The sequence below is a fragment of the Echiichthys vipera genome (genome assembly GCF_963691815.1).
Source record: "Echiichthys vipera genome assembly, chromosome: 17".
NCBI classification, from domain to species: domain Eukaryota; kingdom Metazoa; phylum Chordata; class Actinopteri; order Perciformes; family Trachinidae; genus Echiichthys; species Echiichthys vipera.
The window spans coordinates 17719220-17732627 of NC_139842.1; the positions used below are offsets into that span (position 1 = coordinate 17719220).

Here is a 13408-nt window from a genome sequence, read left to right on the forward strand (position 1 = left end):
TTTGGATTGCTTTATTTTAAACCTTCCTGTTTACAGAACAGAGAAAAACAACGTGAACATTAAAATGACAGGGAATGAACGTCTCCTATTCACAAAGCATAGTCAGGGCAATAAGTTTACACTCAGCACTGCTAGAGAATTGTTGTTTGACCCAGCTTTGTAATGGATACAAGCTTTGGTCCCCAGCTGACAAACTGTCTGACACTGATCTGAAATGATTCATACGGACAGTGTGATTAAATTAATTAAATGTAAAACAGTGAACCTTTAAAAGTTTCAGTATCTTTTGGTTATAGATCAAACTTTTGACCAAATATGCAAATAAAACAGTCTTTTGATTACAGTTGAAATAACAGAATGAAAACTAGAAGTTTCAGAAATGAATTGGAACATTTCAGAAAACATTTTATAATTTAGCATATTCATATTAAAATACTGATATAGAGCAAGTCTTCAAAGACTTAACTGCATCCAGAGAATTACATTTCACTGATACGGATATTTATGTTTCTAATGGAAAATGTAATTAATACATTTAAAATTTAAAACACTGAATAACTTTTTTGTCTCTGAAGTTCGAGTGTATTTGGCACGGTTCAAACTTCACCAAATTACAGATAAATAAATAAAAGAAATCTGATTATAACATGTTTAGGTCACATAAGAACAACTGAAGCTACAGAAATTAATTGGAACATTTTTAGAAATGACACTAATATTTAGCATGTTTGTTTTAAACGACTGCCCTTGATGATTCAATTATTGCTTGGGAATACCCAGAACTGAGGTTCCATTACATTCCAATAAATAAGTAAAACAATGAAGAATTCACTGAAATCTTCCTCATAAATAGTGCCTTTAAATACAACGGTGATGAAGCAAGATTAACGTTAATTAAATTGGAACTGACACTAATTAAATGAAATGAAGTTAAGTGCAGCAGGATCAAGTACTTTTCATGCAATTCCTACACAACAAAATCTAGCCGCCTGAAGCTACAAATGACTCATTTCATATTCTGCAGTGATCACTGTGTTGCAGGTAAAATGTCCCTATAGACTTGAAGGTACTTTTTTTACATCACCCTGTTGACTGTAGTCTTTAGCTCATATTACTGCCTAACTCATAACTTAAAAGAGTATCCCTCAAACGGAGAGGGGGGCCTCTGTGTATGCGTGTCCTCCCTGTTAACATGGTGGTCTTGCCTCTTGACAGGTTTTGGTAACGTCATCTGGAGAGCACACCACAGGGCTGTGCGGATCTTCCTTGTGGTAGCAGCAAGGTCCTTCAGTGCAGTGACCAACAACAGGATGTCTATGAAAAAAATCCAAGTTAAAAAGCGGCATCATTTGACAGAGAGAGGAACATATGGCTACCATTTCTATATGAGTTACCTCTGTCCTCTGTGTAATGAGCTCTCTGCCGCTGGTGTTTAGACATGCTGGCAATCTCCTCCTTGCGTCTGGCCTGGGTGATGCAAATAGCCATATGATACCTACTCAGTGCTGTGTAGATGTTGTTATGGAGGGGTGTGTTGCACATATACTCCATTCTATCCAGAAGGGTTGCCACCTGCAACACACCAAACATAATCAACCCTTATATTTCATCCCTCCGTCTGAGAAATGGGCTTTTTAATGTGATATTGTACATAGAAAAAGCCACAGTCCTATTAACTAGCCATCATACAAATATAACTGCTTTGAAATAGTTAACTTTTCAATATACCTCAACAGTTTGCCTTATTTAGGTTTGGTTGTAACGTGTGTTTGTGTGTGTGTGTGTAAGTATGGTTTTTAATCAGGGTTCAAACTGAAACTAATTAAATAAACCTCCAGGTGACTGCATTGAAGGGAAGTAGTTTTCTCTTGATAAAAGTATTATGTGTGTGCAAAATAAAGCTGCCTATCACCTTCAGATCATAATGATGCGGTAACTAAATTCGCCTGTAGATGGCAGTATGGAAGCAAATAATTCAGGGGTCTCACCCTTGCTTGTTCTCTCGTCTGATTAACGATGAGATGGTCGACTCTTGTGGGGTTCGGTGGCATTTTGGGTAGGTTAGTGTTGGTCACTGCTGCAGTCCTTTTCCCTGGAAATGTCTTGGTAAGGATTACCTCTGTCTACAAAAAAGAAAAAAGAACATGACACTTAAAACTTGAAAAAAGTGTTATAATTTGCAGAGCTTATCTGAACATAAATGTGGTGATAAAATGTTTGCATTCTTGACACAAAATCAGATTTCGAAAGCATACCCTCTTTCTCTCCCGCTCCAAACAACTCCACTGCTCATAACACTCGTCCAGGTAGAAGTAAAGCTGGAGCATAGGTCCTCCTCGATTCATCCCCATGCCATGATAAGTGGTCTCTCCTCTGCAGGTCATCATGTCACTGACATAGGAGTTGAAAGCTGCAGGCTCATTGACTGACACCCTGTCACCCACATCCATGCCATGGGCACAGCTTCCATAGGGCAGTGTGGATCTAGAGCTGAAGTTAGAGGAGTTGATTGGCACGCTGGAGTACCTTCTGGGGTCATTCACAGGATACATGAAAGGCATGAGCTGCTGTGTGCTCCCTACACTGACCATGCTGTTTTCTCCATCAAACATATGCGACTGCACGCTCCCCAGGTGGCCAAAGAGTGGGTTTTGTGAGTGGGCTTGTTTCTTATCTCCCCCTCTCATGTTAGTGTTGGTTAGGGGTCTTGTAGGGAAGACTTCTCCCAAATGACCAGACATGTGCATCCTCTTTTTTTCCATCTGCATATGTGGCTTGAGCTTGCTCTGTATCAGGCCCTGCTGGATATGATGCTTTGAATACTGGTTCATGCCCATGTTATTGGGGAATGAAATGTTATCTCTGTGCATGATTATGTTGCTTTGGTATTTATTCGGGAGGTTTACAAATGCAGAGAATGGCTTGGATGACAGGAAGTACTCTGTGTTTTGTGGGCTGAAATTGGGTAGATCTTGAACGGCATCACGCTTAAATGTTTGTTTCCTTGCTCCTCCTCCATGTCTTTCCATCTGCACTGGCGCATATTCTCCCATCAGCTGTTTTTGGGTCTGCATTACAGGAATACTTTGTGTTGACATTGCAGGACTGGTGCCTTTCCATTGTTCAACCATGCTGTCTTCGTGGTGCATGCCCACTGTCTGCCTGTGAATGTTTGGAAAGTCTCCACGACATAAGCCATCATGCTGAAACGACTGAAAACTGCTGACCAGTTGGTTAATATCTTGTGACCCATACTGCTCATTACTGATGTGCTTTGCGCTGCTCTGGTTGTGCTGGTCTTCATAATAAGGATGAAAGCATGAGCTGTTCATTTCGCTTTGAGGTCTAAAGACATTACTAAGGTCAGGGAAATGATGAGTATTCCCTGTGTCTTTGTCGGCTAGCATGTTGTCATATTTGGTTTGTTGTGCCTGTGACAAGTAGTTGTTTCCTTTGTTGGGTATTGGTAGGCCTGGTGGCAGTTTCTGAGGACGGGTGTAGCTATCCTGTTCTCCATTAGTCATATTAAAAAGCCACTGATTGGTACAAAGGCCATTGGACTGTTGATAAAACTCTTCAACATCTTTGTCCACTGACTGTCCCTGTGCTTTACTTAAAGCCTCATGGGACACATAGTTTGGAGGAAAGAAAGAGTTGTGTTGACTTTTAGCCTCTGATTGAAAATACTGTAGCAGTTCTCCTCTCAATGTCTTTGGAGACCAGACTGGATTACATGTAGGTAGGCACCTAAAAGAAGAATCAAGGACTTGAATGTAAGTGTTTATAAATGTACTACAACATAGTAGATTCATTTTTTTAGTGAACATTAAAAACTACATATATATATTTAGGCTGTTCTTACAGCTCTGTATTAAACACAACCCTAAAATGTGAAAAACTTAAACTTTGACATACCCTTCACTGAAGAAGCTCTCTTGTGAATCTGCTTCATCCAAAATATTTGACACTAGACCCTGGAGATCAGTCTCTCCGTCACAGTCAGAATTGTCAGTAGGTTTCCTGCAAGGAAAAGAAAATTCTAGACATGCATCCAAGCTTTCCTTTTTTTCTTTTAGAGCAATAATTTAAGAACAAGGCTTTACAGTAACAGTTTCCGGGTTGCCATCAGCAATTGTGACTTCAAATGGCTACCATATTTTTAATTTCGACAACCAAAAGCTGAGCCTTGCAGGGTATGGCTGACAGCTCTCTTTCTTTTCCTTACACAAGAGGACTTGTACAAATGCCTCTGAATAACAGAATAAAAAATCAAACCTTCTTTGATTAGACAGAATAACAGTGTAATTGCCAAACGCTATCACAGTATAGTGCAGTCTGCACAGAAGAATAATCACACATTTACTCTGAACATAGTTTAAACGGAATACCTGCTTTTAATGCTATTCTGGGCACAATTGATAAGGCCATAGGGATCATCATGAGCATTGTGAGACCAGGGCATGTAGGATGCTGTGTTCTGTTCCTGATTTGAGAAACTGGGAATGGTGGCGGAGGGCAATGCCATGCTGCCATTGTTTCCACCACCTATATTTACACTGGCCTGAAGGAGAGAAGCAAAGGTTAATCAATCTGAGGCTCACCTGAAACAAAACTTATGACTGTTTTTTTCTGCCTCACATAAAGCAGACTGATGCAGGACATGGTGTAGGTACCACAGATGCGTTAAACTGTTGAATACTACTTAGATAGAATTTAAAAACAAAAACAAGATAATTAAAGCTGAAATTAGTTTCTGTAGGTTAGTTCATTAATCAATTAGTCGATTCGTAAATTATGAATCAGCAACTCACCAATCAATTCAGTAAGGATTTTTAATGATTGTTTGTTTAATATCATTGTACTGTTGGTCAGACAAAACAAGCAGTTTTCAAGATATCACCAAATTTGATTTCCACATCAATCAAGAAAATAATAAATAATGAAAATCTGCGATAATTAACGTTATAATAAAAAATAAAAAAAAATATCTACTTAAGTAAGTTTCTGCTTTTGTATTAAAAAAAATGGTCAAACTAAAGATCTTCTCTCCCAGAATATACCTTAACTTAATGAACGTGAGTATATATGGAAACAATCGTGCCCTTCAAAACCAAAGTGCACTAACTGCGAATAAATCATTTCAGCCAAAAACTAGCTTTAAAGTTTGTTTTCAGTACCAACCAATGAATAGTTGCCACATCATCGATGGATTATGGTTTACTAGATAACTTTATTAGTACAACAGTGGGGAATGTGAAGTTTAGTACAGTACTAGTTTGCCACAGAATAGGTTTTATCCAAATCAATCCTAACCTCCATACTTTCAGGCCCAAAACTGTGCAGAAATCGTGTTAATAGTGACTTCGTAGTTAATGCACTTGGGCTTTGTCGGGCAGAATAGATGATCTTAGTTTTCCACCATTAATGGCCCCATGATAAACCCCTAACACAGGTGTGCTAGCCTTCTGCAATTATGTAATGACTTGTAAAAAAGAAATAAAAATACCATAGCTATGATGATGAACCTACAATGATATCTTACCTGACGCTGAGATGTGGGGAAAAGTGAATTAGCAAATATGCTCTGATGTCCGTCAAAGGCCATTTCTGAACTCCCGTGAACTTGAATTAACGTTACTCCATTGACGTTACTGGTCTGGCAAAAAACACAGTTACTCATTGTTAATATTTGATATAACCAACATATGTGACGGGGTTTTGGCTAATATATCATGCAAATGATTCCGCTAACGGCTATTTCAGAGAGAGTAAATCAGCTAGCTAACTTTGCCGTTAACTTTCGCTAATTTGGGCTAAACTTTCGCCCGTGGTTAAAACTACTTCGCTGCCAGTTAAATATTTGGTTAACCTCGCCTAATCAATCCAAGTCTTCCGAGTAAAATACAGAATTGACCTACCTGCGTAAACGTTAACGTTAACTTCAGGAGTTCAACAGTTTTCCTCACTGTCGGTACATTATCCTCGGGTGCTCTCGTGCCCCCCCAGAACTACAGTGTTGCCCTCGCGACCTGAGCGCACATTGGCTGTTTTTTTATCCAATTGCCATCAAGCAGGAGATCCAAGCGCATAGCAACCGACGATAGCAACGCGAGGCGACACATCCACCTACGCATTTTGGGCTAATTGTGCAGTAGCATGTTATCATGGTTCATGACTTATCGAAATCAACATTTTCATTTAACATTTTTTTATTGATTTTCTTGAGGTATGATACAACAACATATCACAAGAGTCAGTTGGACCAGTGCCAGCCTGGTCAGATGCGTACATGAACTGATGAGGCCTCTTGGATGAGAGGTGAAACGTCTTCCTAGACAAATAACCAAGTCCAGTTGCTTTTGACTGAAATTGCTTTGAGGATAACGATGACCTGGACAAATGAGAATATTCACAGGCTTAAGAGTAATAATCACCGCACCCACCCCGTGATCCTTCCCTGATGCTCACCCTTAGCAAGCCTATCCCATAAATTGAACAGAAAAGTAGTCACACAATGCAAGTTTTTAAGAGCAACAACAGCAAAGAGCGAAAATAAACAAACAAATAAAAAAAGTAAGTAAATAAATAGGGGGGGGGGCTTTGTATGCTCTCATAGTAAGTCAAGAAAGGGGTCCAGGGTCTCTCAAAAGTCTGTATGTAACCTTTCAGCGTGTATCTGATTTTCTCCAATTTCAGAAATGACATGGTGTCTCGAAATCATCTGCTAAATGTGGGTGGTGTTTGTTCCTTCCACATGGGTAAGTATAAGAATAAGTATCAGATGTCTAGCCAGCAAAGAGGTGAAAGCTATGACAACACGAAATGTACCTTTAAGAGAGCGAGATTCATCAGTAAAGCCAAAATGGCACATATTGGGTTTGGGGGAATGCTCCCACCACACATTGTAGAATAGGCCTGAAAGATGTTTGCCCAGTATGTTCTAAGAAGCAGTCAGGACCAAAACATGTGTATGTGATTGACTTTTACAACATGGACAAGAGGGGTCAACATCTGGAAAGGTCTTGGCCAATTTGGTCCATATCCAATGTACGCTTAAAATGATTTTAATCAGGCTATATGTAGCGCATGGGGAAGAGGTGTGTACTTAGTTCAGCGCAGCATCCCACTGATTCTCTCTTGTTACTTCCCCAAAGTCATCCTCCCAAAGCTTTCTAATTCCTTGTAGCGGTTGGGGGAGATGTTAGAAATATGATTATAGAGGATAGAAATCAAGCCTCTTCGATGTGGAGACAAAGAGAGAGGATTGTCAATAGCATTATCTAAAGGCAGATTTTGAAAGGAGGCAAAGTTTTTCTGCATAAAATGTCTTATTTGGAGATATCTATAAAAGTATAGGGATTAAGGCAGGTCAAACATCTCAGAGAGTTGCAAAAATGATCCAAATTGGCCCTGAAAAAAGAGACTTGAGATGGACGTAATGTCCAAAGAAGAGGGTAGAAAATTGTGGTTATTGACCGTTGGAGAATGAACGGATATTATTGACAGGTTAAGAAGTCTTTTAAATTGTGACCATATTTTTGATTGAATTGAGGACAATAGGGTTGGAAAAGAAATGGCTTAGTTAGAGGGGATGGCGCGCAAATGGTTGAACCAAGGTGAACTGGGCAGCTTGCAATCTAAATCAACATTTTAATAATTGTGGTTGAATATCATATTCATTCATGTAAATAGAAAATCAGAAACCGTCACTAAATTGGTTTAAAATGAATTCAATAAATATCTTTCTTCTTTACAAACATTAGCTGATTCAAACCAGCTATTCAAAAATGAAATGCCATTCATATGTCACAAATTCTTTGTTTTCTGTCATAAAAATGTCTGTGGTTTATTGATATGGTCTCAAAATACAAATAATGTGTGAAACATTGATTTATTTGTGTATAGGAACCTATTTGATGACTGTTATATTGACTGCTGGAAGGGATAATTCCTAAGTATTTTGACTTTAATATGTAAGTACTATGTACTTTATTTTATTATATATGTATGTATATATGTATTGTCAATAGATCATTGCCACTTTAAATATGTTTATTATATTTTTGAGAAATGCAAATTCAATATCCCTATGAGAAGTTGTAATTGTTCCAAATAAAGGTTTGGGAAAAAAATGTTATGGTGACCACCTGGAGGTTATCCATATGGAATAAATTAAAGAAATTACATATTTACACATGGTATTATTATTATTATTATTATTATTATTATTATTATTATTATTAGTGGTAGCAGCAGCAGCACTAGTAGTAGTAGTAGTAGTAGTAGTAGTATTTATCTTTGTAATAAAGTACTTTTGCCTATAAGCATTTCTTTTTACTCCACTGACTCTTCATTGCATTGTAATAATTCCAATATTTGCAGAATATGTACAATTTTTTTCAATTCAGGTCTGTTTAGCTTTTTCACTTCAATATACTGTAATTTCAGTAGATCCAGTTCAAATAAAATCAATTTCACTTGAATTTAATCCCTGTTATTGACAAAATATATTTCACCAAATTACCAGCACCAAATTGTTAAAGGCCTCCTCCTCCCATGGCCATTTAAGGGGAATTTCAAAGTCTGGTTGGGCCCAAGGACTATACAGTCTACCGTTGGGCCACGCAATCCAGCTGTGGAGCAAAGTTGGACAATATTAACAAAAATATGACCAGTGCATTATAGTAAAGCGATATTACCTTCAAAATAAAAGCATGCACTTTGTCCGTGTTGGCGTATTGGATATACTATGGATCTCAATTGATATTATCAATCCCGTCCACTTTAAATGAATAGGCTATGATTATGATACTGTTTTAAGATAAAATAAGATAATTGGTGGGGATAATTAGCCCCACAGGTACATTTACAGTGTTACAGCAGAAAAAGAGGATTATGGAAATAACAAAAGCAGCAATAACAGATTCAATACAAAAATACATAGAACATGCATATGTACACAGTAAAAACATATCAACAGTTAAAAATAGCCAAAAACAGTCAAATAAATAAATAAAAAGGGATAGTAAAACACAAAAAGTGATAATTGGTATTATTGTTAGTGTTATTATTATAAGTATTATTAGTTTTTTAGCTGTAGAAGTAGTAGTAGTAGTAGTAGTAGTAGTAGTACTAGGCATTAAAGAATAAGTTATATTGCTCATTTAGGATTTTATTTTGAAAGCTATGACCGGAAGTCATGTTCCCTATTGTGGCTGCTTTGATGGTCTTCAGGGAATCGGAGTTGTGGAAAAGAAAAAAGTCAGCCAACAGTGTTCAAAGCGGAGAGCGAGCACCCAGAGAGCAGCGTTCAGGTCCTCGCCTCCCTTTTGTAAGTGACTCTCGCCCCAAAAACTGTCTGCAGGACTGACACACACTTAGTCTGAAACCTGGAAAGATGTTTTTTTGCAAGACTGTTGCACTCTTGCTGCCTCTGCTGATATCGGCCCAGTATCAAGGGGACAACGGAATAGTCGTCCCGGAGCATGGATTTTGTCAGCCGATTTCAATCCCTCTGTGCACGGACATTGCCTACAACCAAACCATCATGCCAAATTTAGTGGGCCATTACAACCAGGAGGACGCGGGGCTCGAGGTGCACCAGTTTTACCCTCTTGTAAAGGTACAGTGCTCGCCGGAGTTAAAATTCTTCCTGTGCTCCATGTACGCGCCCGTGTGCACAGTGTTGGAGAAGGCCATCCCTCCCTGCAGGTCAATCTGCGAGAGAGCCAAGCAGGGCTGCGAGGCTCTCATGAACAAGTTTGGCTTCCAGTGGCCGGAACGGCTGCGCTGCGAGAACTTCCCCGTGCTGGGAGACGGACAGATCTGTGTGGGCCAAAACGATTCCTCCTCCGCCACCGTCCCACCCATCATGCCTGTCCCGGGGACCCAGGACCTCCCCATGTTGCCCACACACGAGAGGCCTTTCCGTTGCCCGTCTGTTCTCAAAGTACCAACATATTTGAATTACATGTTTTTAGAGGAGAAGGACTGTGCAGCTCCCTGTGAGCCTTCAAGGAGCGGTGGGTACATGTTTTTCACTGATAAAGAAATCCATTTCTCCCGCCTATGGATCCTGGTCTGGTCTGTGCTTTGTTGTGCATCTACATTGTTCACAGTAACCACCTATTTAGTTGACATGCAGCGCTTCAGATACCCTGAGCGACCTATCATCTTCCTGTCTGGCTGCTACACTATGGTCTCCATAGCCTACATAGCTGGCTACTTCTTGGGAGACAAAGTGGTGTGCAATGACGGCTTCACCCCAGAAGGCTACAAAACCATCGTCCAAGGCACCAAAAAAGAAGGTTGCACCATCCTCTTCATGATGCTCTATTTCTTCAGCATGGCCAGCTCCATCTGGTGGGTCATCTTGTCGCTCACCTGGTTCCTGGCAGCAGGTATGAAGTGGGGCCACGAGGCTATCGAGGCCAACTCTCAGTATTTTCACCTGGCAGCCTGGGCGGTGCCGGCCGTCAAGACCATCAGCATCCTCGCCATGGGACAGATCGAGGGTGACGTGCTCAGCGGCGTCTGCTTCGTCAGTCTCAGTAGCCTGGACCCTCTGAGAGGTTTTGTCTTGGCCCCTCTCTTCATCTACCTCTTCATTGGCACGTCTTTCTTGCTGGCCGGCTTTGTGTCGCTGTTCCGTATCCGCACCATTATGAAACACGACGGCAGCAAGACGGAGAAGCTGGAGCGACTGATGGTGCGGATCGGTGTTTTCAGCGTGCTTTACACCGTCCCCGCCACCATCGTTATTGCCTGTGTCTTCTATGAGCAGGCCTTCCGCCCCCACTGGGAGCGCAGCTGGGTCAGCCACAACTGCAGAGGCCTTGCCATCCCCTGCCCTTTGCAGACCGGGCCCCGCATGACTCCAGACTTCACTGTCTACATGATCAAGTACCTGATGACACTGATAGTGGGTATCACCTCTGGTTTCTGGATCTGGTCTGGAAAGACTTTACACTCCTGGCATAAGTTTTACACAAGGCTGACGAATGGCAAACAGGGAGAGACCACCGTGTAGAATAAAGGGACATCCAAATGTTGCTCTGACTAATTTGTGTGTTGTTACCTGTTTGTCATGTGATAGGTAAGAAGCACAGTGAGTAGGTTCATACAGTGTTTGTATTCACCTCAGCTTTATAGCCACACATACATGCCAAACTGAGGGTCAAGGTTTGACAAAAGGGCAAGCTGGATAAACAAGGACTAAGCCTGACTGTCCGAACAAATAACAAGCGTGGCTATGGATGCCATGTGCTGAAATGCTTTCCCTCCCCCTCTCTCAAAACCACCATAAGCTCAAAGGGGAGAGATGATCCAGCAAGCCAAGAACATAGAAAGAGGGAGAGCGCGGGGGGAAGAGCGGCCGCTTCATTCTCTCTGTTAACGTTTCATATGTAATTAAATGAAACTGTAAATAGTATTTGTAAAAACATGAAAATTATATATTTGTATTTATAGAAAGTAAATACTTTTTCTTATCTGCCAGTGTACCTGCTTTACTTTTGCACTGTAAAAATGCCACATACTGTAGATCTAGACGTGCTCCTTTTTTATCATTAATGGCTGGTTCTGCATTTTGCTGTTTTTTTATGCATTAAAAAAAACATTTCAGTCTGTTGGATGCTATCTAAGAAGCTTTTTTCGTTAAGTTCACTGTACTGTCACTTCTTTTAAACAAAAAACGAGACTGCAAAATGTGCAGACATAATCACTATAAATGTAGTGCTTGATTTCAAATTCCTAGTTCCCAGGGGAATTTGTTTTTTACTTTTTCCCTTCCTTATGTTCACTATTATTTAATGATTACATGATGTCTTTAAGTTACTTTCTGTTATCTCAAGGGGGTATAGGGTTGTGTCACACCTGCACATCTGTTCCCTCAGACTTCTTACACAACGCTGCAGTAGAGAAATTCAAGGAGGGAGTTTACACTGAGACAATTGAACACACCTCTCCTGTAAATCACTAAAATTGCCAATATAATCAGAAATATTTCACATCTACGTGTTTTGTCTCCGAGAAACTAGTGCCGACCTGTGAGAATGCTTTCTCACACATGTACACTATATCATCGCCTTCAGGTGCCAAACTAAACAAGAAATTGGCCTGTTGTTGGAGAGGGCTCGGTTAAAACAACAGCAGTCATCTGGTAAGAAAAGTCTGTGCTGTTGCATAGGTGTGAAAATCCTGCCTGTCTGTTTGGTGAAATGAAAACAAGGGTGTTCAGGTTTGTGCTGTAGTGTTACTTCACTGGAGCCAAGCTGGAATCCCCCAAACCTTGCTCGGCTGTAACCAAACCTTTCCTGAGGTGATGTCATGAAGTAGATGGGTGTGTTGGAGAAAGCTGATCCTCTTGCCTCAGAGCGGAGGCTTTGGGCTAGAAGCAACCGTTTGGGAATTGCACGCACACACAGTACAGTACTGTGCATTTGTATTGTTACTGTTAAGGTAAAGAGGGACACCCATCGCTATATTAGGCTTTACCTCTCTAAGTAACCGACAATGGACCTCTCTTATATCTCGTGTCCTGTTAAAAAAGTTGGTGTTTGTCCTTCTTGTATTCTTATCTGGGGCTGAATAAAGAAAGGTAATAACAGACAGGTAAGAGTGATTAAAGGTAGAAACAGATACTCTGATGGGGGAAAAACCATAAATCTACCTTCTTACGCCCCCTCTGCCTCCACCCTCCTTCCCTCTCTCTCTGCTCAGATGAATGGGGGGAATGCGAGTGAGTCAGTGGAGCGGTGCTGGGCCCTTGCCTAGTGACAGACAGTCTCCTGTGTGCAGCTCACTTCAAAGAACCGCTGAAACCTGACTAGCTCCTTGTAAACAGTGCCGCCTGGCCCGAAGGCCCACTTCCTGCGCTTAACTCAACTTAATGGCTGGCTTGTTTGGCTTTGCACTGAAGCAGAGAAACGAATGAAGAGCAAGAGAATGAGGAGTAAATGGGGTGGGGTGGGGTGCTGGTGGTAAAGAGTGAGATCGTTTTAGGGTTCAGGGGAGGAGGAGGAGGGGTTTGGAGAGCACGATGGAATATCCGGTATAATTGGTTCCTTTTGTCTTTCTCCAAGGGAAAACAACAAAGAGATGTAGAATCCAAATGAGGACATGTGACTAATTTTGTAAACATTTCAACTGGAACTTTGGACCATTAAAACTAAATGGAATCAGATGCTCTGCATAAAACTAAAAGTCAATCTTGATGTGTTGTGAGGTTTTACATATAACCTGGTGGCCTTCGCTATACATGCAGAGAACTGTAAGACATTCAAAGCGTTCATATTAAGAGGTGTCGGCTGTCAAGAGTAGATCCCTTTCCCTTTAATGTTGGTGCCCAGTTTTTCAGTGGCGGCCGTCTCCCCTGTTGTTGATCTCAGATCTTAAATCTTGCATGCAG

General features: G+C 40.7%; 1 protein-coding gene across 1 annotated transcript; it reads left to right on the plus strand.

Moving 5' to 3' along the window:
* The first annotated feature begins 9295 nt into the window (after positions 1–9295).
* Positions 9296–11627, plus strand: LOC310959557 (frizzled-2-like). The gene has a single exon (XM_083930939.1). The coding sequence runs from the start codon at positions 9398–9400 to the stop codon at positions 11027–11029; it is 1632 nt and encodes a 543-aa protein (XP_083787065.1). The 5' UTR covers positions 9296–9397; the 3' UTR covers positions 11030–11627.
* The last annotated feature ends 1781 nt before the right edge of the window (positions 11628–13408 follow it).